This window comes from Piliocolobus tephrosceles, chromosome 2 (assembly GCF_002776525.5).
Source record: "Piliocolobus tephrosceles isolate RC106 chromosome 2, ASM277652v3, whole genome shotgun sequence".
Classification (NCBI taxonomy): domain Eukaryota; kingdom Metazoa; phylum Chordata; class Mammalia; order Primates; family Cercopithecidae; genus Piliocolobus; species Piliocolobus tephrosceles.
Genome location: NC_045435.1, coordinates 24,388,343 through 24,414,662, shown reverse-complemented (window position 1 = coordinate 24,414,662; position 26,320 = coordinate 24,388,343). Strand labels below are relative to the sequence as shown.

At 36.8% G+C, this 26,320-nt stretch overlaps 1 protein-coding gene across 3 annotated transcripts in view; it reads right to left on the bottom strand.

Annotated features, from left to right (window-relative positions):
• ROBO1 (roundabout guidance receptor 1) overlaps positions 1–26,320 on the bottom strand; it is a 1,175,986-nt gene that overhangs the window by 326,084 nt on the left and 823,582 nt on the right. For all 3 annotated transcript variants that reach the window (XM_026457249.2, XM_026457251.1, XM_026457257.1), the window contains one exon: positions 12,293–12,619. In XM_026457249.2, the coding sequence (XP_026313034.1) occupies positions 12,293–12,619 (327 nt within the window). The remainder of the gene's footprint in view (positions 1–12,292; positions 12,620–26,320) is intronic.

The window sequence follows — 26,320 nt, the reverse complement described above, 5'->3', positions numbered from 1 at the left end:
TAAGCAAGAGTCAACGAGATTGCAACCTGTACTGCGCTTCCATCTGAGAACACTCGCATAAGCTATGACGAGTGCTGGGTTACACGATCAAAATGCTCTAACGGTCCTTCTACATCAAATGCGGGCTCTTAATCCATTGTTGTGGTGCCTGACTGAGATGAAAATCTGATAAAAGGGTAACTTAACGTGACTAAATCTATATACAGGACAGTATTGCCTGGTAAATACAGAGTCAGGGAGGGGGAGAGACTGAGATAATATAAACCCTTTTGTGGAGGTGGTGTCTTTGCCCTTTTCTTTTTAACTTTTTAGCTTGTATTCTGAATTTGCTCCATAATTTACCGGATAAGATTTAAAATGTTCTCATTCAGGCATACTAAATAACTTGATCATAAACTTTTATTCCTCCTGACAAGTGTAAAATGTCATTCGCGCTATTAAACTTCAATTTAAACCCTGGGTTAAATACAACACAATTTAAAATGTGACTAAAGTTACAGTTTTCACTTTAGAGACTAAGAGACTGAGATTAGACTTAAACATCAGATATACTGTATTAAAAATTAGGCCCTAGATAACCAGATATACCTTTTCATTTTATTCGTTTTTAAGGACAGTCCTGTCGTTGCATGTATTTTATCCCCTACCAGACAGAAAAAGAGAAAGTAAAGGTTGCTAGGTCCTGTTTTGCATATGCAAAGAGTCTCAAGCAACCTCAGGAAATTCAGGCACTGTCAACACAGAAATTATCTCTTTTCCAGTATTTATTTATTTAGAGATGGAGTCTCGCTCTATTGCCCAGGCTGGACTGCAATGGTGCCATCTCAGCTCACTGCAACCTCCACATCCCAGGCTCAATCAATCCTCCTACCTCAACCTTTCATGTAGCTGGTATTATAGGCATGCACCACCATGCCCAGCTAATTTTTGTATTTTTTGTAGAGACAGGGTTTCACCATGTTGCCCAGGTTGGTCTCAAACTCCTGAGTCACAAGCAATCTGCCTACCTCAGCCTCCCAAACTGCTGGGATTACAGGTGTGAGCCACTGTGCTTGACCGAGAAACTATTTCCTTATCAATTAGGAAGACCTGAATCCTCTTCATTTTCTATTAACCAATCATTAGGGTTGAGATTGCACTGAGGGGATCACTACACTTAGAAAGAGAGCTTTACATTTATCAGAGCCTAAAAGCAATTCACTTGGCTTCTTGTATTACTGGCGGTCAGCTCAACTCCCCAAGTAATGTTATCCCCAAAAGAGATACTTAAATATTCCCGAATGAAAGAAAACAAAACAAACAAAACCTCCTAAGGAAATAGCACCTGATGACTGTATTCCAAATCCTGTGCTCTCAAAGTAGTGTTTGAGATCATGCAAACTCCCTAACTATACAAAGAAATTGTTGGGAAGTGAGTGAAAAAGGTAGATTGGACTGCTCCTTGATGTGGCATTATGATGTTTATGATGTTCATCACACAGGAAGTAACGTATTTCTGAGTCCCATGTTAGATGACGTCACTTCCGATAGGCCAGGGATGGTGCTCGGCACTTGGGATGAAAAGACAAATGCTACATTTTAAGGCGGTGTGCTGGGGGCCGTGTGGGCACAGATCACAAGTGTGGGCACATGCTGTGGGAGGCTAAACCCAGTACGCTGGCCACATCATGGTTTAGGGAAAGGTAGGCCCTAAGTCTACAATAAGAGAGTGACAGGTGGACGTGGAAGAAAAGCACATTCTAGGTAACAGAAAAACAGAAAGTATACTTTCTTGGGATGGTGATGGGATGAAGCATACCAAACCACTATAAGTCATTTTGAGCTCACAAATCCTAATCCAAACTCCCAATTCCATTTGCATAGTCATAGGCTTGACCTTCACCTTGTCATCAATTGCATCTTCTGCAAAATCTCAACTTCTACTATTTAACTCTCCAAAATTAAGCCAAATCTTGGGTTCCCAAATCTAATCCTCTCTTTTCATCTCTATTACTACCACCAGCTTCAAACTACCAACATTTCTTGCCTGGAATACCAGAATAGCCTCCTATTTGATGTCCTCTGATTATGATACAACTCATTCTCTACACACGTAACACTCAGGTACAGCATAGGTGATGTTTTAAAATGTAAATCCGATCCTGACACCCCACCATTGCATATTGCCCGGTAATATCACATGTAATTCAACTCTCAGCTCTGACCAAATTCCTTCCTGGCACTTGTCACAATTAAGCATAAAGTGATTAATTTGGCTGGTTGCTTATTTTCTTTCCCCCCTGCCCCTCCCACCTCCCATTGTCCTGGAATTTCCATGAAGACAAGAATCATTTCATTTTTGGTCACCATTGACTAGCTAGAGCTAAACAAAATGTCTGCAAGAAATTACTTTAAAAAAAATCACTTTTTTTTTTGGACAAACTATATTTCGGTATTCTTCAAATTTTTATTCAATTTCTGACTTTTAAAAACAACATTTTCTTTTCTTCTTCCTTTTTTTTTTTTTTTTTTTTTTGAGACAGAGTTTCACTCTTGTTTCCCCGGCTGGAGTACAATTGCACAGTCTCGGCTCACAGCAACCTCCACCTCCCGGGTTCAAACGATTCTCCTGCCTCAGCCTCCCAAGTAGCTGGGATTACAGGCATACACCACCATGCCCGTCTAATTTTGTATTTTTAGTGGAGATGCGGTTTCTCCATGACAGTCTGGTCGGGCTGGTCTTGAACTCTTAACCTCAGGTTATCCACCCACCTCAGCCTCCCAAAGTGCTGGGATTACAGGCATGAGCCACTGCGCCCGGCCAAAAACAACATTTTCAATGTCCATATTGCATATCAAAACAACGGAAGAACTTTTATCCACCGAGGACATTTAACCATGTTTTATTCTAACCTGACAAAACAATGTACAGCAAGTATAAATTTAAAACGCTTTAAATTGTCCAGGTACAGTGGTTCGTGCCTACAATCACAGCACTTTCGGAGGCCAAGGAAAGGAGATCACTTGAAACCAGGAGTTTGAGACCAGCCTGGGCAGTACAGAGAGATCCCGTCTCTACAAAATATAAAAACAAAACAAATAGCCTGGTGTAGTGGCGCACACTTGTAGTCCCAGCTACTCAGAAGTCTGACGTAGGAGGATCGCTTGAGCCCAGGAAGTTGAGTCTGCAGTGAACGGTGACTGTGCCACCGCACACCATCCTGGGTGACAGAGTGAGACCCTGTCTCAAAAATAAAAAACGTTTAAACTGATAAGTAGTGAGAACTTCAGTTAAACTATAAGGTATTCATTAAAATTAATTATACTAAGGTTTAAATTAAACTTGTGAAGCAAAAGCTTTAAATACAAACGATTCTCAGGTTAGTCTATGAATATGAGAACGATTTCTAGCATTTAAATACTAAGCAAATCAGGGGAATGAAAAAGTGTGATCTGATGATAAGGCTTGAGAGATAACCAGATGCACCTTTTCATTTTATTAGTTTTTAAAGGCAGCACTGTTGATACAAGGAGACACTGCCAAGAATTTCCCATAAATAACAAAATACTGAATTGATATTCTGGACGTCTCAAGGGGATTTATATCTAAGTATCAACTAGTGTTGAAATACTCATCTTAGCACTTTTCAGCATGTATGAATATCGGCTACTTTTCAAGAAAATAAAAGGGGTAGCTCATGAGACTGGTAATAAAATACGTCACCCTTAACTCCAAGGTTACCAGTCTGAATCTGTTCCAGCACAGTGTATCAAGTACTACTGAACACAGTGATATTGACAGCAGCTGTTATGCAGCATCCACCTAGAGAGTCAAACTTTTCCATTTACTCTTTATGACATAGCTGACTATGTATCCCAACACACCTAATGTATGTTGGCCATCTAAGAAAAGAGTAAATATTACTGAACAGTAAATAGCTTTCCACAGAAAGTAAGAAAATACACATGAAATACCTGCTTATAGGATCGTTCTGTACACAACGTGCAGGAAAAAAAGACTAGACAGATATGCACCCAGAGTGCAATAGTATTCATCTCTGGATAGTGGGATTGCAAATGCATGTATGTATTTTAAAAGTATTCTATAATTACCATAGATTACTTCCGCAATCAGAATGTAAAATATAATTTTATACTATTTTTATAAAAATGATTTTTGTAAGCTCATAAATCATCTTCGTGGACCTGTGATGGATAATAAAAAAGGAAATTGGGTAAAGTACTCCCACTCTAAGATCTTTCTAGAAAGTTGCTAAAGATTAATATATACTTCTGTGAGATTAAATAGAAAAAAAATACAGTCTGAATAAGAAGCTAACTAAACAGATATGTGAGCCTATAATCTGTTTAACTAAACTAGTTTTAAGATAGACTATAACCTGAGGTTATTTATTGCTAGAATGAATATTCCATTCTCTGACACAGCCATCTTGTCTAACACGCATGCCGAAACGGTCAGCAAACTGTCCTTTTTTGCTGAAATGCCCATTGAAACTCAAATCTCCTCTTTCTGCCCATTAGCATTGAAATCTCTATATGGATTATGAAATATAACTTTCCATTTTGATATTTCATATTAACTACTCTTTGGAAAGCAAAATCCAAAAACATAAAGAGAACTTTATGTGCTTTCAAAAGAAAATGAAAAGTGTCTTTTTTCTTAATGTATATCCAAATACTTCTGCTTTTTTCTCATCAAATACAGAATTCATGCTAATATTTACTTGAAGAGATAATGTGCCTATACCTCACTTATGAAACAATTTAAACCTGATATTTGGATGCAACAGGTGGACTGATGGACTTGCTACTTACTGACATCAGTGAGATATCATGATTTTCTGATTTTTTTTTCTGGTCATTTGAGATGATAAAATATTAATAAAAATCCAAATATATTATTATGCAAGGCAATGACAGAAGAACACATTCTGAGTGACAGCAAAAAAGTCTTTAATAAATAAAATCATGTCATGGAACTTAGCAGTATTGCTTCTTAACTGTACAAATATAAATTGAAAAAGAAAATTTGAATATAAAAATTACAAAAATAAATTTGTTTCTGAAACAATACTGAGTGGACTCAAGACTATTTGCATGTCCTGCATCACCAATGAGGATCCGAAGGGTCAATTTCCCACATGATTGGTTTCAATTCAAGATGGAATTTAGTATTTTCAGTATATTATTTACTTAATCAGAAATTAAAGAAACTTAATAACTGAAGCATTTTATTTAAATTTTAGTATCTTAGCAAATATATCTTCAAATTCAACATAAAGTAAGAACTGATCTCATTTTCGAAATCAGAACTGTCCAAGTCCCCTTCAGATAAGAGGATTTGTTTAAATAATCTTTCAGTTCTCTACTGTCTAACCATAATGGACATAAAGAGAAAAAAGTAGTGAAAACAATAGCAACAACAATTGACACTTATGAATTATAACCATGTGCTAGTAACTGTGTTATATATTTTACATGCGTTATTTCATTTAATCATCAATCACTTTTGGAATAAAGAGCCAGTACACTTTAGAGTATAAGTGTACAAAAAAGTAACATGGTGTTTAAAATTGTTAAACTAAACCACCCTTTAACAGTCTTCCTTTGAATACTGAAAATAAAAATAAGATGTATAAAAATGTTCTAGAATCTGATCAAAGCATTTTCAAATGGTACATATTTTTAAAAGACAAAAGTAGAGGAAACAAGGAATATTTTAAAAGATGCAATATAAAGCTAGTTCAATTTCAAATATAAAAAGTCTGTCATGTAAAGATATATACATATATGTGTGTGTTTTCACATACATATATTTATATATGGCTTTTCTGCCCTCACCAAAGACCATCCACTTTTGCCAAGAGTTAGTTCTAAGCTGTGGTGCTGGTATCTCAGAAGTCAGGGATTCTCATCTATTCTAAGCTCAAAATGGAGGACCCAATTTCCGGTCTTCATGCTATCACCGATCTGCTCTTTGATATCGAACAAATCTTTCCTTCCCTCAATCTTCCTGATTCACACATAGACACAGACACACACACCAATCAATCAATCAATCAGTATTTTATAATAGCATATGCTATTTCCACTCCACTTCACCTCATCTGAACCATGTGACCCCTAGGAGTAATTCTTCCATCGTCCATGGACTGGATTTTGGAAATACATTCTGTCCTACCTAGGTAAACATGTGGCTACTCAGCATGCATGGTCAGTTCACGCTCTCGTTTTACCCGCATGAGGAAAACTGTATAATCTGAATTCTAAGACACTTTAAGAAGCATAATTTACTACTAATAACAATGAAATAACATTGAAAGCAGCGAGAAAATATTCCTTCAAAATGCATACATTTTACTTCAAAGCAATTACTATTAAAAAGCACTCCAGTTAGTAAAATCTAAAGAAGACATAATCTTTAATTAACAAAATATATATACACTTTAAGGTAAATTACTTCTTCTATGGTTTTGCTGCTAAGATAGCCAGCAGATGTCTGCCTAGTCTGGAGGGAATTTCTCTTCCTCAGGAGAAAACAGCTTAAATGGAAACAAATAGCCATATGCTAACTGTCCACTGCTTAGCAGATGATGTTGACAGCCATGTTCTACAATGGAAAACATGAGGGTCAAGGTTCACATTAACTTTCTTTAAACTTCAGTGTAATTATCCAAGATCAAATTACGTATTAAATATAAGTTGTGTCAAAGATCTGTACTATCAATTTGTGGCAGGCATAACATGCAGTTCTAAGATTAATCATTGGTGATATTGGGTACAGGAGAATAGACCCACAAAATATTTTCCTAATAAGCTTTTAAATAGAGCTGATCCAAAATAAGCAAGAAAATACTACTCATAAGACCTTCTTAGAAAGGTGAGTTTGAAACTGAATTAGACGAATAGTGAATTTTTATGTCTTAAAAACAGCAAAGTATTCTAAATTAAATAATTTCATATTCTCATCAAGAGGTGATTATTGGTTTGCAAAGAAAAATAGTCAATGAAATATAAATTTTAAAACCATATTTGTGCATAAAAATTGTTTTATAAAATCAAACTTCAAATAATTACAAGTGAAAACATTAGAAATAAAAACTACACATTTCTTAGCATTCCAATGTTTTGACTTTATAATTGTGTGAGGTAACTTTAACTGCACCAAAACTGTTTTTGAGAAAAAGGTTTATAGCTTTTACTACACAGTAAAGAACAGCAGCAAAACATAAACCAGTATCTGCTCTGAGGTCTACCCTTGTTATAATTGGGATATAAATGAAAATAAAAATACTCCCCCAAATAACATAAATAGAATAACTTTGGTGCATTACTTCAGCTTAAATAAATATTAAAGGCACAATAGACAAAAATATTATTTCTGTACAGAAATAAAGGTTTTAAATGGCATTCTATATTAAATTTTTTTCAATGTTTGAGAGGTCGACAATTGTTAGGAACCAAGAAATACAGTTGTTGTTACAGCTGTAAAACTTGGTTTAAAGGCAAATAAAACACATAGAAATGTTTTTAAAAGCATTACCAGCAACTGCGCTATGAAACCTGGGTTGCCTCAAGACATTTTTCCTCAGTGATTTTACTTGGGGCGATAGTTTCACTAAGCAATTAGATGCAATCTTTGCCTTCCTGCGTCTGAGCCTTAGGGAAAGTAAGAATAGTTCTCATCGAACTTCTGGTACCTAAACTGAGGAAACATTTTTTTAGGTAGTAATATTTTCCAGGAAAAAATAAAACCCAAACTATAACTACTTTATAGGCTTAACTGACAGCAAATAAAGCCCATGCTTTCCCCTCACCTTTACCCTGTTTATGTCACATACAAAAAGCTAGTTTTGGCTTTAGGACTGAAACGTCTTCAAAATGGTGAATTAGCAGTACCCATTGCCTAAGATAAATAACTGAAATGCAGTGAATGAAATTACTACATATCCATTTGTAGTGCACTGTAGCATGATTTTTTTTTTTTTTTTGAGACGGAGTCTGGCTCTGTGGCCCAGGCTGGAGTGAGCGGCGCCATCTTGGCTCCCTGCAAGCTCCGCCCCCCGGGTTCCCGCCATTCTCCTGCCTCCGCCTCCCGAGTAGCTGGGACCACAGGCGCCGCCACCACGCCCGGCTCATTTTTGTATTTTTAGTACAGACGGGGTTTCACCGTGTTAGCCAGGATGGTCTCGATCTCCTGACCTCGTGATCCGCCCGTCTAGGCCTCCCAAAGTGCTGGGATTACAGGCTTCAGCCACCGCGCCCGGCCGATTTTTCTAAATAATAGTTTCTAGACTTTGTAAACACACAAAATCTTTTTAACTACAGAGTATTTAATTTTTCCAATAAATTTGTGTCTAAATCATACAATTTGCCCAAATGAAAATATGTTTTGTGTTTCTTTTTGAGACAAGTTTATACTCTGTCACTCAGGCTGGAGGGCAGGGAGGCAATCATGACTCACAGCTGCCTAAATCTCCAGCACCCAAGAAATCCTCCTGTCTCAGCCTCCAGAGTAGCTGCCGCTACAGACATGCACCACCATGACCAGCTTTTTTTCTTTTTTTTTTTTACTCTTTGCAGAAATGAGGTCTTGCTGTGTTTCCCAGGTTGATATCAAAGTCCTGGCCTCAAGTGATTCCCTGTCTTGGGCTCCCAAACTGTTGGGATTATAGGCGTGTGCCACCATATCCAGCTAAAAACATGCTTTTAATAACTGCAATTAAACTACTATAAAAATTATTCAAAGCAAACACTACTCAACTTTTTTCAGGGTTTCTCTTTTTGTTTTGTTTTCCTTTTTTTTGAGACGGAGTCTCACTCTGTCGCTCAGGCTGGAGTGCGGTGGTGTGATCTCGGCTCACTGCAACCTCTGCCTCCCGGGTTCAAGCAATTCTCCTGCCTCAGCCTCCTGAGTAGCTGGGATTAATAGGCATGTGCCACCATGCCCAGCTAATTTTTGTATTTTTAGTAGGGACGATGTTTCACCATGTTGTCCAGGCTGGTCTCAAACTCCTGACCTCAGGCAATCTGCCTGCCTCAGCCTCCCAAAGTGCTGGGATTACAAGCATGAGCCACTGCGCCTGGCCCAGGGTTTCAAATATTTATTATCACTAATAAGAATGCTTATTATAAAACTATCCTTATTAATGTCAAACTATATTTGATAACTATTTACTCTCTCTCTATATATATGTATTTCCCCATTTAAAAGTATATTAATTGTTCCTGAATAATACCTTAAAGTATTTTTAAACTACATATATTAAATTGCATTCAGTCAATTATAATGTTCTTTGTTCTCGGGAGCTTGAAAACATTTTGGAGACATAATGATGAACATCATCCTAAAACTTATGAGCCACACATTCAGGGGCTCTGTATTTTAATATTTTGCCGGTAAAAGTGATATAATGATCTTATGGCTGGTTTCAACTCCATGATTGTGTATTTGTTGACTAAGCCTAGAAAGCTTTTCCCATAATGGCCTCTCAAGGTAATGGAATGTCTAGCTAAGAAAGAGAACTTAACTGGCAACTAATAGTACTTTAAAATATCTACACAAAAGCCAGGTTAGAAAAGACAACCGTCTACATCCTCGTGCCTTCAAAGTACCTTGATCATGCGGGGGTAAAACTAAAGGTGTTTGAAAACGAAGCTCTAGGAAGTAAGCATTCAGTCCTTTTATTCAAGTCTGTAACTTTTTAAAAACTTCTGACAGTGATAAAAACACAAGCAGAGTAGGAAATAATACAGAAAAAAAGTGATTTTTGATATCTGAAAACATCAAAGTTGGTAAATACCTCACTTAGTAGCAATTATGATTCCAGAGAACAAACAAAAATCACTATTTTACCCTCTGTAGCTTCTTACCTACCAGAATAGGAGCTGGTTTAGGTTATCTCTATCACCTTTTTAATCCTCTAAATTAGTTTTCAGATAACTTAGTTTTATCTCCACAGAGAATAATTATTCTTCAATATAAATGTGTCAATAGTTATAAAGATACTAATACCATAACTCTGAAATAGGACTTTATCAAAATATGCAGTTGGTCCTCTATATCCATGGGCTCTGCAACTGTGGAATCAACCAGTCACAGATGGAAAATATTAAGGGAAAAGAAATGATAGCATCTATACTGAATATGAATGGCTTTTTTACTCTTGCGATTATCCCCTAGACAATACAGTATAGCAACAATTACTCTAAGACCTATTGAAGGTAATCCAAACATATTTGTAAGTATATGGGGGAGGGCGTGCATAGGTTATGTGTAAATACTATGTCATATATCAAGAATTTGAGCATCCATGGGTATTTGTATATACAGCAGTCCTGTAACCAGTGCACGTGAATACCGAGGGAGGACTATACGTTCTTTTATAAATAGGTCAAACATTTAAACTTATTTTGCATGGGCTACATTTCAAGTTGGACTTAAAAAACAAACAAACAAACAAACAAAACTAGCCTTCTGTGATGATGACAGCTGTCATTTACCTCACTAATTTAGTTCCCAGACCTTTACTGAGAATCAAGACACTAAGAGAAAGGCTGTAAGGTTCATTGTTAGTTAACTGTGAATAGGCAAATATCAACTGGATTGGAGAACTTCAAGGAAATATTTTTAAAATGAATAGTTAGTTTCAACATAGTTGTAAATGGCTGCTTTAATTTTTATTGTATCTAATTATATTTTACGCCCATATCAGACACTTTTGGCATTCTGTCTTAGGTGACATGAGGCTGTGGGAGAGCGATCAAATCATTCACATTCTCCGGGGCTGCTTTCACGTTAGCAATATGATCGCGTTGGAATAATCTGTCTCTAAATTCCTTTCCACATTTATAATTTCATAATTATATACATGCATCATTTTATACTTATTTAAGTTATATTTGAATATTGAAGACAACTTTGGAGACTATGAAAACTAATTATAGAATTAAAATTTCAAACATAAACTTTTTTATATAATTAAAATTTTGAACATATCAATTATCTTGGAAAAACATATACAAATATATATATAGTTATGTATATAGTTTTATAGAAAATTATATATAAAGTGAATTTTATCTAAATTTCCTTTGTCTGTCCAATCCCTATGCAATTCTCAATTTTTGTCATATTATATACAGCAGGATCCTTTCAAGAAAATGAATCATTTTGGCTACTCCTTGAATGTAGATAGAAAATAAAAGAAGCCCAATTCTTATTCAACTGCAGTACAAATCTAGCCTATAGACACAACAGTTCAATGATTAGTCAATAAATCCTTCTTGAGGGTAATTTCAAATAAACTGTATTTGTTGCTAGTGTAAATAAACTGAACCACCAACTACTTGAGGATAACATACACCTGTTTCCTTCCAAAGGCACCCCACAGTAGCCAAGAAAATAAAATATAAGGCATATACTTATACTTTTTTGATATAGTTTTAATAGAAATATATTTCTAAGAATTAGAAATGGTTAAAACCCTAACTTAAACTGCCAGTTGAAAGTATTTTTCTTAATGAAGACACATTTTTAAATCCCACAGTATCTTATAGACAAATTCTCATATGTAGATATGTATAAATGCATGTGTGCACACGTGTGTGCGCGCGTGTGCACGTGTGCGTGGTGCATGTGCGTGCGCGTGCACGTGTCCGTGCACGTGCGTGTGCGAGTGTGCGTATGCGTGTGTGTGTGTGTGTGCGTGCGTGCATGTGTGTATTTTTTGGCTATTCACAGGCATGATCCCACTACTGATCAGCCTGGGAGTTTTGATCTGTTCCATTTCTGACCTGATCCTGTTCACCCTTCCTTAGGCCAACCTGGTGGTTCCCCATTCTCAGGAGGTCACCATACCGATGCCAAACTCAGTTTGGACACCCAGTGGGCAGGGTGCAGTACAGCCCAGAACTCCTGGGCTCAAGCAATTCACTTGCCTCAGTGTCTCAAGTAGCTGAACTATAGGCAGCACATGGTCCCCTATTCAATACATTTAAAAGTAACAAAGGAGGGGGTAGAAAAATTTTAACAAAACTTTCCAACAGAAAATCACTCCCAATCAAAAGTCAAATCATTAATCAACGCTGTGTAAATCCCAATTTAGCCTGAATAACAAGTTAGGATGAGAAACACAGAAAACTCAAATAGTAGATTGTATTCATATATAAAGCTAGAGATTATCCTCAGGTAAGGCCTAGGATACAAATTCGACTTTTCATTGCCATGATCAAACAAATGATGCCATTCTGCCACTCCCCCTGCCAAACACAGAAAGCCCAGTTTACTTACTGGCTACTTCCAGCGATGCATTGTGGCTCACGGCCTCTCCAAGGTAATTCCTGGCTACACAGACATAGACCCCTTCATCAGGTCTACTTTTCCGTCCATGTACTATACGTAAGAAAAATAAAGATCCACTTGGCAGCAACATTCGGTGTGAGCGAGGGTCATCTTTGTCTGTCTCCACTCTCTCTCCCCCTTTATACCATTCGATAGTGGGTGTGGGGCGGCCTTCAGCTTTGCAGTTCAAAGTTGCAGGTTCTCCTTTTGAGACAATCAGGTCCGAAGGGTGTTCAACAATGCGAGGTGGAAAATCTTCCTGACGAAGACGGGAGCCTGCAGAAAAGATAAAATTGACAAAATATCTTCAAATATCACTTGAAAACAGTTAATCGCTTATTTCAAAAGCATCGGCTTAACCATTACTGTTTAAACACTGCATAACATTAGCCTACCCTTCCTACCCTATTTACTAACAATATTTCTGGTGTCTGCCTTGACTACACCTTCCAATTCCTGAATCCTTTTGAGTCTCCACTCAGAAACTTCTCTAGCCTACACACTGTCTGTGCAAATCCTGTCTGCTCCTCAAATCCCTTATCCACAAGTCCTTTCAGAACCCATTACATTGCCTGTCTATATCATGCATGTGCCTATTTCTGCAGAGGACTGCGGTAGAGAAGTACTGAATGGCTTTCCGAGTATTACAAATAATGGCACGGCTCCCTGGAATCTCCTTTTCAACAAACATCCGTCAACACTTTAACAAAACATATGCTATATACTAATGAACATTTACATTCAAATATATAATAGAACTGGCCTTTATGTAGACTTTTATATGTTCCTAAATAATAAAAAGTATATACACTTCCCCAGTTTTATTAATAAATTAATTTTATTAATAATTTATATTTTAATCGACTTCAGAGGTGAAATGCTAAGTACCTGAGTTTCAATAATTAAATATACGATTAAATGGCAAAGGATGTTGAGTGAGGGGCTTCATTCTGTACCTTACATGTTACTTAATACATGAAGCCCTGAGTGTCTATGTCATTTAAATATTCTCTGTGTCTGTACCTCATTGTTTCCAATGAGATTATAATCTCAAAAACAGGAATGATGTTTCATATTTTATAACATTCCTATCTTATTTCTGCTTATATAGAGTAAATACAAATTTATCAAAGATTTCTCAAATTCGACAGCCAAAAGCCTTACTGAATAGAGTCCCAAACTTTGCCCTCATCTAGTATTTCAAGGCCCATGAATAAGGCAAAGTAGAAACCAGTCTTCCTCTCTTTCTGTCCCCTAGTCCTTCCCAAATTCCTCCCAAAAAGTTCTCAAATTAGGCCGGGCGCGGTGGCTCAGGCCTGTAATCCCAGCACTTTGGGAGGCCGAGGTGGGAGGATCACGAGGTCAGAAGATCGAGACCATCCTGGCTAACCTAGTGAAACCCCGTCTCTACTAAAAAATACAAAAAACTAGCCGGGCGAGGTGGCGGCAACTGTGGTCCCAGCTCCTCGGGAGGCTGAGGCAGGAGAATGGCGGGAACCCGGGAGAAGGAGCTTGCAGTGAGCTGAGATCCGGCCACTGCACTCCAGCCTGGGCGACAAAAAAAGTTCTCAAATCAATCTGCTTAGCCTCGTCTCTATAGCCAGCTACCATCACAAGTCCAATTACCGTCCCTTTCTACCAGGACATAGGAAAGCCTCTGAAATAGTTTCACTTCAGTGTAGCCAGATGAAGGCTCTGAAATGCAAATATAATGTGGGTTGTCCTCTACTTCAGTGGCTCTTAAAATAAACTTATTGCTCTTAAGCTAAGTCTTTAACTAGACCTGCAAGAGCTAACATGTTCATTCCCTGATCCAGCTGTCTAGACACTTCCTGTTCCATGCCTTTCTCTGCTGTCTTCAGCCTGACTTCTGTTAGCTCCACAGATACCTTGCACATCCTACTGCCACATGACTTATGCGTACCACAGGGTCTGGGCTTGAAATAATCTTACAGTAGAATATACACCTACTCTTATTTCAAATCTCTGCTCTCCCTAATCTTTACAAGAAAGTTAAATGTTGGTTTTATAAACCTAAATAGCACTATATAGCTACCCATGGTAAGACTGATAAGAATCACAATATATAAATCTATTTGTCTGATGCTATTTGTCTGTTTTTCCCACCCTTCTGTAAGATCTGCGGGTCTGGTTTTGCTCACGGTATTTCCCTTATGCTTGGCAGAGTGCTGTTCACATTATAGTACTCAGTAAACCATGTGTTGAGTAAATGACAAAAAAGAATGAAGTGCTGACAAGAAAGACCTAACTAGGCAGAATGAGATGAAGTTTAAGAATCATGCATTCTATGACAAGACAGGAAAATATTTTATTTTAAAAAGTTATGACTAATATGTATACATTCAACCTTTAATAGACTGTAAGGCCTACATGAGGCTTATTTGTATGTTTCTAATTTGTGACTCCTCCAACTAATGTTTTTTCTTAGTGAAATGAATTAATGAATAATAGATCTATTATTTATGTCCACCATGAAACAAAAATTATAATTTGAAATGCTAATAGTTTTATAATCTGAAACACTAATAACTTTAGCTTAGTGCATATATACAACATGTTATAGATTCTTTCAATGAAACTAAGCTCTAGAAAGGGAGGAAATAAACTAGCAATATAAAACACAAAATTACTTGGAAACTCATATTCTCTAAGGCTATGTTGAAGCCAAGTGAAATTCAGATTGGATTTTAGATTAGTCACAATAGTCAGTGCTATATAACTTCAGAAGATTAAGTATTACAGTACGTTCTTGGCCTTTACCCTTGGCTGGAATTCTGAAAGGTGGATGCTAAGGAGGATTGACTGCTGAGGAGATATTTAATTAAAGGAAGTTTTATTTTAGAATCTGAAAGTCCATTTCAGATAGAAAATAGGGATATATAGGTTGTCATGAGACTACAAAGAAGGGGTACCTAAGATTGCCTGAGCAAGACAGAGAAGAAACTCAAACACATTACATTTGAGATAAGCCTTGAAGAATGAGTCCGAAAGGGAAGACAGGAGATGATTTCACCCAGAGGCCCAGGTACAGGAGAATGTGGTACACTTGCAGGACCTGCAAGTGGCTTAGCACGGCCTCAGTATAAAGTGCATTTCGGAGATGGTGAAATATAAGTATGAAGAAATAGCTAAAAGAAGTAACATCTTGGGCTTTGTAGACTGAGCAAGAGTTTTGGAACCCAGTGGAAGGCAACCAGAAACCATTAAAAAATTTTAAGCAAGGGATGAGTATCATAAAGGCTGGTTTTAAAGAGCTCACTGTTGGCACCATGAAACTGGACTTAACAGGATGAGCTAAGAAGGAATTAGTGAGGACTCATTTCAAGCAATAAATCTGAAAACCAGGGTCAGGCGTGGTGGCTCATGCCTGGAATTCCAGCACTTTGGGAGGTCAAGGCAGGAGGATCACTTGAGCCCAGGAGTTCAAGACGAGCCTAGGCAACACAAGGAAACCATATCTCTATAAAAAAATGTAAACAATTAGCCAGGTGTATGATGCACACCTGTAATCCCAGCAACTCAGGAGCTCAGGTGCAATGATCGCCTGGGCCTGGGAAGTCGAGGCTGCAGTGAGCTGAGATCGCACCACTGCACTCCAGCACAGGGACAGAGGGAGACACCGCCTCAAAAATAAAGAAAGAAAGAAATCCGAGAGCCAGAATTTAGACATTAACAGACAGAAAGGAAAACAGATGGAAGAATCTCAAGATATTAATTCATAAAATCAACAGAATCTAGCCACTGACAGTATGGAGGAAGAGGAAATGCAAATGCACGGGATGGAGGAGAAAGAGGAAATGCAAATGCACGGGATGGAGGAGGAACAGGAAATGCAAATGCACAGGATGGAGGAGAGGCAGAGGGTAGGGCGTTTCCTAGTTTCTTGCCTCTGTAATGGGGGAAGAGCAGTCTCACTGAAGGTAGGGAATAAGAGAGTGAAATTTGGTAAAAGGAAGAAGGGCGAGGAGAGAATTCTATCCAGTATGAGACATGAAGAATTTGGGATACTTCTAGAATATCCAAACGGTGTTGACAAGCTGTCAATTGTATGTCCCTAAGTTTGACCTCGAAAAAGAAATCTCAGCTGGAAAGCCAATTAGAATAGAGCCACTGATGAAATCCATAGGAAAGATCAAAACCGTCTGGGGAAGCCCAGCTGAGTAGCCCCAGCGACTCCGCAGGCTGAGGTGGAAGGATCCCTTGAGCCCGTGTGTTGGAGGCTGCAGTGTGCTACGATCACACCTGTGAATACCCACTGCACTTCAGCCTGGGCAACAGAGTAATACCCCGTCTCTAAAATTGTTTTTTGTTTAAGTCCAGAGGGATTATGTACAGGAAGTCATGACCAATTACAGAATCTGGATGTCACCCAGGCTCCACTAAAGGGCAGTGTTTCTGAGGGTTTGCTCTGTCCCTAATTTGCAGTCCCCTATAGCGAAACCACAACCAGTATGGCTTTGGGAATGGAACTCAGGACCAAGTTAGTACCATGATGTTTGTACAGAACAATTCATGAAACATCTCAGCAATAAAAATGTTTTCCATATTATTAAATGATAAATTTCTCAAAAGGCTCTATTTCTCAAAAATAGTCTTTCTTCAGATTGTTACTAGGCGTTGCTTCAAGGAAGAGTTGTAGTTTTCAGGGTGATTAGTCTGCTAATGCATATTATGAAGTACAAAAGAGGGGTATAATATGCAGCATTTCCCAACTTATTTGGCCACTGAACTCTTTTTTATTTAATTATGTATGTATTTATTTATTTTTTGCAGAATATCCCACTGACTGAACTTTGCTTCTAAGAAACACGTTTCAAGAGAAAATATACACTATCGAGCATGTGATAATTTGAGGAGAACGAATAGGATCAGCAAAAAACCTATTATTTGACTATTAAGCCAATACCTTTGGAGGTTATAACAAAATACAGAAATCCCACGTTTCTCATAATGTATAAACTTCAGGAAAAAAAAGATCTTCCAATTTCTGAGTGATATTTATGAGTGATTGGTTAACTTCAATAATAAAAACCATGAATGGTAATCATCATCTTTATTTAAAAAGTATAATGAAGTATTATTTGTTATAAAGTCTAAGCAGGAAGAAAAGAAAAAGAAAACTACTATTAATTATCCACCATCTTCTTTATTACAACAACATCTTTATGAAGTGTGTGTTGTTATATCTGTGCCCATATGGAGGAACCGAGACTCTCAGCTGTCATTCAGCTGGGAGGTGGCAGTGCTGGAGTTCAACCCTAGTCAGATTCAAAGTCCTTGCTCTTTCAAACTATTCCATAAATACTGCATTCATTAGTTAAAATCCACAGAGAAACATGCCTTGTTCATGCTTGCTTCCAACACTGGAGGTGTTCACTTTGATTGCTTACTTTTAAAATAGAGATGATAAAAACATCAAGAAACGGTCAAACCTGTTGATATCTGTTGTGTTTCCCCATGCACAGAATATCTATCTGTAAAGGATTTCATAGTTACTTCACTCAGCAGAGACCCTGATGATGAATAAATGGAGACAGAAAGCTTTCCACGTATTGTGCCATCTTCTCCAAAAATGAGCTCACACTGCTGAGTAAATATCCTTACATTATCAGTTTTTCATATTTTGAGAACCTCAATTCCTACACAATTGTTTGCACAATTAAAATTCAATATCATTGGTTCCCAACTCTTTTTCTGCCCATATATTTGAGGGTTTTGAAAACCTATATCATAAATATATATATAACCTATATATAATATACCATATATAACCTATATCATGGATATATATAACTCTGACTCACTTTCTCAAAGGAGAACTTTAAGGGAGTTACACCAGGTCAAATATGGAAGAGCATATATAAATCTCAGAAGAGTGCAGACGAAAGGCTCCAAGTAGCAGGTATCAGTGATTGCAATCTTCCGCAAAGAAGTAGTGTCCACCTTCACTCTGTCGCATTTATAATATTATATATTTACGTACAGTATACATATAATATTCTTGACTATTTATAACAAGCTTTCTCTCCTCAATCGTAAATTCCACATTCCTATAAGACATCTGATAACCATCACTCTAGTTACGTTCTAGTTATGTTAATTTGTATATATTTTATGTAATAAGATACAAAATCTATATCCCAATTGGCAGAACCAACTTCCAGGTTTCAACCACATTCTGCACAGTAAACGTAATAGTTACAAAGAGGAGGGGAGGAGGGAAACCACAGACTGATGACGTGAGGCTTTTAAAAAGGAACAAGGATGATACTCTCGCTGATACTGTCAACTGCCCTCTGCAAGAATCCTGATAGAATCTTGAGAATTCACTTCAGATAAGACCAGCATCAGGGAAAGGGCAGGGGAGGATTCCTTCAACAACCGTCCAGTTGGAAGATAAAATATAAACATGAGTGACTGAAATATCTAAATATTTACACAACCACAGCTGGAAAAAGATATACACGTAAGTGCTAAGTATTTCAAGGAAATACATCAAAGTCACATGAGATTTATGATGAGGAAACCAAACTCCTAGTTGGATGTAAACTGCTTCCCCCTCTGAGAGGTCACTTTTACACAAACACAGAACGTAACCATTAAAGAGACTGCTCTTGTTACTATTCTGCTGAGGTAAGCATAAACATATGTATTAAAAGAATTATATATATAATTTTATTCTTTATTCATATGTATGATTTTATATTTTTTTCTAGCATGACATTAATATTTATCTTATGGTTTTGTTTATTTGTGTTTCAGGTCTGTTTCTTAAGAGACTGAGAAAAAACAGTATTTATTTTATTAGTAGTTTTGTTTTGATCCAACTGTTTTCATACTCTGCTGTATAAACTTAGAAAACCTAAAATGATTAAAATATCTGTCTCCATCAAATATCATATTAATGTATCCTGCAGCACAAAAATTCTTATAAAACTTCTAAAAGCACAAGAGGAACAAATTCAGTTAGTAGCTGACAGACACACCATAAATATTAATAGACAATTTGGCGACATCTGTCCAAGGTGGGGACAGGGATGTATAGAATTGCCTCAAGGCAATTATATATATAATATATAAAAACCTATATATTTATATGTAGGTTTAAATCTATATTCTTTTTTTTTTTTTTTTTAAGAGACGGAGTCTCGCTCTGTGGCCCAGGCTGGAGTGAGCGGCGCCATCTTGGCTCCCTGCAAGCTCCGCCCCCCGGGTTCCCGCCATTCTCCTGCCTCCGCCTCCCGAGGAGCTGGGACCACAGGCGCCGCCACCACGCCCGGCTAGTGTTTGTTTTTTAATTTTTAGTAGAGATGGGGTTTCACCATGTTAGCCAGGAGGGTCTCGATCTCCTGACCTCGTGATCCACCCGCCTCAGCCTCCCAAAGTGCTGGGATTACAGGCTTGAGCCACTGCGCCCGGCCTAAACATATATTCTTAAAAGAGCCTTGCTGCTTAACACTTTTATTTAAGCTCCATTTACATTTTAAGGAGCAGAACTGCCTCCAATTATTAACATAAATCCTATCATGGGCACTAATCCTGTAATTTTCCTGTCAGAATTTCACCCTACAAGAAGACATTTGGTAAAAAATAAGGAGGCAGCACCCATTAATTACTCACTGTGCAGAGTAGATTTAAATATCCTCTATTAAGTTACACACATTTCCAAATACTCATGCTTACTATTGAAATAAGAAGTATCAAAACAGTCCACACTCTACAAAAAAAGCTAAATACTTTCACCTGAAATTATATATAGTACATGAATACAAGGAAAATGGAATGGATTATAATAACGACATGATTACTATGTTATGCCATTTTCCTCAGCTAGTTTGTTTTATCCTAATGTCTCTTGATTATAAACTTCTACCTAAGAAAACACTATTTAGAGGAGAACTTCTCCAGCCAAAATTTAGAATAACCCTAATATTTAACTGAGTGCCATTGGTAGAATTTATCACCTAAAATGGTTACCAAAATAGACCAAAAGGAAATTCCAGGAGTGAATGCCTGGTGTTTCTGTAATATTCCTAAAGAATCTAACATCGTATGGCTATATCTCCAGAGATACGAAAAAGATTGGCAGTAGCATAAGTTAAATTTTAGAAACAATTTTGCCTCCCCTTCCCATTGTTAATAATATATAGACAACTAAGTAGGAGAGGCTTTTCTGTCATGAGACCCAAATGTCATAGAAGCTAGAAGGGCAGTAACTGCAGAATTGTCACCATTGAACCAATTCAGGCAGGATTTCATCCTGAGCTGTAACTAAGGGAATTGGAAGGTTGAAGCTGGCTAGCTGATTTCATTTTTCCTATTTGCCCCTTAGGAAAATGCTCAAGTAACATGCAAACTGAAGAATTTTACTTTCTGTAAAATACCAAACAAATATCTTTGCATGTGTTAAAGTTCAAATTCTCTCAATCTCCCATCCACCAAACTATCCGTCAGTTGTTTAACTGTATATTACTCCTGGATTGTAGTATGAATTGTGTTAAGCACTGGCAGCACAAAGAAACATGAAATAGAATCCCCGATCTTAACAGCCTGAAGTCTACCAAGGGAGGCAGAAATATTAACACGGATAATACTGAAAAATAAGAGCCATACAAGATAAGACAATAGTAGAAGAAACTGGAATCAGAGGAAGAAACAGCGTGAGGATAGAGGGACATAAACTACTATAACATCTGGGGGGAAAGTAATTAAAACTAGAGACGGGATTCAAATGCTCTGGGTTCAAATCTAGCCTCTGGTACTTCTGAGTTGTTTGAACTCGAATAAATTACTTAAACTCTCACTCGGGAGGCTGAGGCAGGACAATGGTGGGAACCCGGGAGGCGGAGCTTGCAGTGAGCTGAGATCCGGCCACTGCACTCCAGCCTGGGCGACAGAGTGAGACTCCGTCTCAAAAAAAAAAAAAAAAAAAAAAAAAAAAAAGAAAACCTCTCTGAATATTGGTTTCTCCATCTGTAAAATGAGGCTAAAATAATACCTACACTTTATAGGTTAGCATAAGTTCTAATGCGCAAAATAATATTACATTGATCCACGAGTTGGAACCATCAATCAAGTATTTTGGAAGTTGTCATAAGCACCATTACTTGATTTTAGATTCTCCTCCTAACTCTCTTGTGGAATTACATTAGGATTCTTAGTAATCTGTAGAAGAATTAATTATTTTCCCTAGATTTTTAAGAAGCACTGAAAATAAAGCTAAATCTTTAGTTTTAGTTGAGTATTCAACTTAAAATAATTTTCCACTTACACAGGTCTTGGCAAGTTTTGGCACAATTCCAGCAAAGCATCATTCAAAAGAGAGAAAAGAAAAAAAAAAAAAAAAAAAAAAAAAAACCAGAGCATTTACATAGCCAACTTACTGTTTTACTAAGAAGCATCAGAGACTGACTAACTAAAGCCATCTATAATAAAGCATCTCTGTTCCTTGTGGAAAACATTCCAAATATATCCACTGAGTAAACGTATTGCTTTCAGAATTTTAAAGACACACTAGTGCTTTTAAAATATTACTGAATGAATGGTCATGTTGTTTTTCATTTCCTTTTCATTAAAAATACAAATATACTATGGGGAGCCAGAGTATAGGCTGTTTGTAATTGTGCATCCATAATACTCATTCTAATGGACCAAAACATTTAGGTCTGAAAATAGAATATAATACAACAAATATAACATAATATAATATAGTAGCTTATTTCAGCTGTTAGAACCAATCAGACCTTTGACATGTTCACTGACAAAGGAGTTTGGATAATATTTTCAATGCTGAAAAACAGTATTTGGGTGGTCCTATGATTTTTTTATTGCTATGGAAATATAGTTAATTATAATCTTGAGTTTTCTTTATATTAGAACAAATTATATGGTACTGCAATCAACGTGAACCTGCGCTTCATTTCTTTCCAATATAGAAATAGCAGATGGTTATATATTTGAGCCAACTATAACCTCGATATACAGAACATGAGCAGATTCCTCTATTGAAGTGGCAACTTAAAAATACTCTTAGAACTTATAAAATAAACCTTGCTTACCAAAACTACTTTGTTCTCAATTTAAATTTATAAGGAGAGAATTTTTTTTTTTCTGAAGTTAATCTTGCTTTTGTGTCTAAAAACTTTTTTTCTTTTTTTACTTTTAGGCTCATGGGTACATGTGCAGGTTTGTTACAGAGGTAAACTGTGTGTCATGGGGGTTTGGTGTACATATGATTTCATCACCAAGCTGATAAGCACGGTACCCGATAGGTATTTTCTCTCAACCTCTCCCTCCTCCCAACCTCCACCCTCCGGTAAACCCCAGTGTCTGTGGTTCCCCTCTTTGTGTCCACGTGTTCTCACTGTAATGTTTTCAAGCTATCCGTTTAAAGTATGTAAAAATTAGTATGAATATAACAAAATTCCTTAACCATAGGAGGGTTTTTTAAATTATCATTAAAGTAATATTTTTGAGTTCTTTGTCTAAAGAGTTACATTAGATTTTCATGGAATTTGTATATTACAGATATAATTCGCCAAAAGTCAACAACCTAAAATCAATGAAAGTACTAAAAATAAAGCTTTCCAGTTTTTGAATTAGGCAATCACACTTGTGTTATACTTCAATAACCCTTGCTTCTAGGTGGGTTACTAATGTCTGCAAGATAGCATATGGGATTGCAATTTTAAGGATAACTGTCTAAAAACAATTACACTTTTAGAAAACAAAATACTTAAAATAACCTTTTAAAGGATTACCGAGAAATCCCTATAGGAATGCTGTCAACTTCACTCATTTGAAAAACTCAGTCAGTACTTCTGACATGAGTAAGAATTTCTGAAGAAAACCTTTTACACATTAGCAAACTAACTGCATTCTTCCTCTCCTGATACCTTCCTCATCTCTTTCTCATCATATCTTGGCTTTAGCTCTTGCAGATTCTAAGGGCACCCTCATAAGATACTGAGAGGCAGCTTCTCATTATTTAGCACACAAGATACAGAAATCTGAAAGGTGTTCCAAACGTTAACTTCAATCTAAATTTTAAGTAATCATAAATACTGAAACAGCATCCCATGGTACATACTTTAGTGAATATTTACATGAGTAATTAGTAATCTTTATTTTCTAAAGGGGTAAGTAAATAATTCGTCATTCCAAAAGAAACGTCTCGTTGATCTAATAGACAAAATAAGCCATAAATAAAATATTTTAAAAATTATTAACATGTAATCAGCTCAACATATATACAACTTTTAATGCAAAAACATTAGAATCCCCCAAATTTTCCTAATTCTAAAAACATTTTATTATTGATAATATGTCTACATGCATTTATCATTTTGTATTTTAATGCAACTTTGAAAGGGAAATCTATTCCTTTAGTAACTATCTTGAAAGCGGTTTAATTCTTAATTTTGAAGGAAGAAAGCCATAAAAAGTTGTTTTGTTGAAATACTTGTGTTTAATTAATAAATAATTAACCGTAACTGAAATATTTCCACATCCCTATTGCCTGGAACAGCACCTAGCATGTGGCAGGTACTCAATAAACATTTGTTGAATGAATAATCAATAATAATGGAAGAAGAAAACGTTAAGTGATCCCATAGGTATTTATACCTAGTGGTATAGACAAGCATCATTCTTGGAGCAGTCAGTGTACCTCTGAGCCGAAGAGAAAATAAGGAATAGGCTTAATTCTGCTTATGGGAAGCAGAAATCCACAAGGGAAGGGAGCCCTGAAGACACAGCCTTCCTGTAAGCAATCGGCGATACAAGGCTCTTGGCCCATTCATAGCTGGAAGCTCTCCTTAAATTTAATTCTGAGGACACTGAAACCTGAAACCTGCACACAGTATCATGTGTGGTATAAATACAAGAATTAACAGAGGTGTAAGTTGTACAGTTCTAGCTTAAAAGACAGGTTGAGGAAAAGAGAGACAGAAAAAGAAAGAGACGTAGAAGAAAGGTCTGAGAAGAATCTTAACATTATTTCTTAGAGGCTGTTGAGAAATGTATAATTTTTGTTTCCTTCTCTCTAAGCGTGTGTCGTTTCTAAAGAATCCATGATCTTCTGGTGTTACTTTCATAATAAAATATTTTATTTTATAAGTTCTAAAAATCAACAAACATTTTTTGGGAAAGTATGGAGAAAATAAAACTGACCCTTTGTTAACTCTTTTGCATTCATTTATTCACCCAAAATATAGGTATACTGCCCCAGGTCTGTACCAGATACTGGTGATACAAGAATGCAAAAAAAAAAAACCTTCAAAAAAACCAAAAACAGTCAGTGGTACCTGTCTCTCTCTCCCTCTTTTCTTCTAGCTATTAAAGATGCAAACTTAATACAAATGACAAGTGACACTATATGCACTTACATACCTCTTAGAAAACTTTGTAACATAGGGGTCCATAACAACCAGTAAGCAAACGTGAAAGTTGTGTATGCAGAACTGCATACAGCACAGTTAGAATGAGTGGGAGCAAATGCCTCTGACAAAAATAAGCTTTCCTGGAAATGTGAAAAGCCTGAGTGAGATTACATGAATAGAGACCACAAACCCTGAGGCGCATAGCTGCTCAGTCATGCCCTGTGTGATCCCCAGGAGTTAAAAGACTGGATATGGATTTAAACCGATTAACAGGTATCAATTGCCGCTTCTCTTTAGAAGGCAAATAGACCTAATTATCTTACTTATCTTCCATGCCATTACAAGCTAATTCCTGGTCTATGCTGCCCAGGGAAAATCACTTATTTAAATTTTAAATTATTTTTCACTTCACATTTGATTATTTTTAAGCATGTGTGAGATCCTTCAATAATAATAAATTAAACCCAATTACATTATCAAAATATACTTTCTTCCTACTCAGCCTGTCATAACTGGTAATAACTGATATATCTCAATACACTGGGTTTTGCTCTAGCTTTCTACTGGCACAGAAACTACAACTGAGATAGAGGTGCAGCGTAAGGTTCTTGTTTTTTTAATATATAAATTTACTTTGTCATTAATGTTAGGACAATATATAATACAGACTTTTAAAAAATAAGAGGATGTTTCTTTTGAAATAAGTATTTTGTTTACTACATATATGCATAAACATCTGCTTTGGAGAAACCTAGAGCGAGGTTTAAAATACAGATAACTCTTTTCTTACCTATTCAATCATATTCTCTGGGTACAAAGACTAGTAACTGGTCTTTGCAGGTGTGCAAGGTGATTTCTAACATACCCTAGAGTTTGGGAATCTGATTCCTTAAAGAGCTTTGAAATAAAACATTCAAACATTTGTTAATTCTCAAAATAACTTTAAATTGTAGTTGGAGAGATATTCAAGTTATAATTCTTATTTATCCATTAGGCTAATAATTCCAAATATTGATGTGTTCGAGAATTAGACATATCTCATCATTTTAGGACCAACTTCTGAGAAATGCCTTCCAATAAATACCCTCAGTTTGAAAACAGGAGTATCTCTTCTTCTGAACCAACTTCCAAATAAAACTATATATTAAAAAATGCACGTATTTCAAGTTTATTGATGACTTAGTAAGATTAACCAATGCTTTTAAATACAGGAACCTTCTCCTAAGTTGACCAATTCATCCCAGTTTAACCAGGACCGTCCCAGTTTAACCAGGATCGTTCCAGTTTTAATAAGGTTTACCTCAATCAGTTCCTGGTAAACCAGGATGCTTGGTCACCCTTTCGTCGTCGTCTTCTTCTTTTTTTTTTTTTTTTTCTTGAGATCAGGTCTTCGCCCAGGTTGGAGTGCAGTGGTGTGACCTTGGCTCTCGGCAGCCTCAACCTCCCAGGCTCAAGCAATCCTCCCACCTGGGACCACAGGCGTACACCACCACACCCAGTTAGGTATACACCACCACACCACCACACCACCACACCCAGCTAGGTATACACCACCACACCACCACACCGCCACACC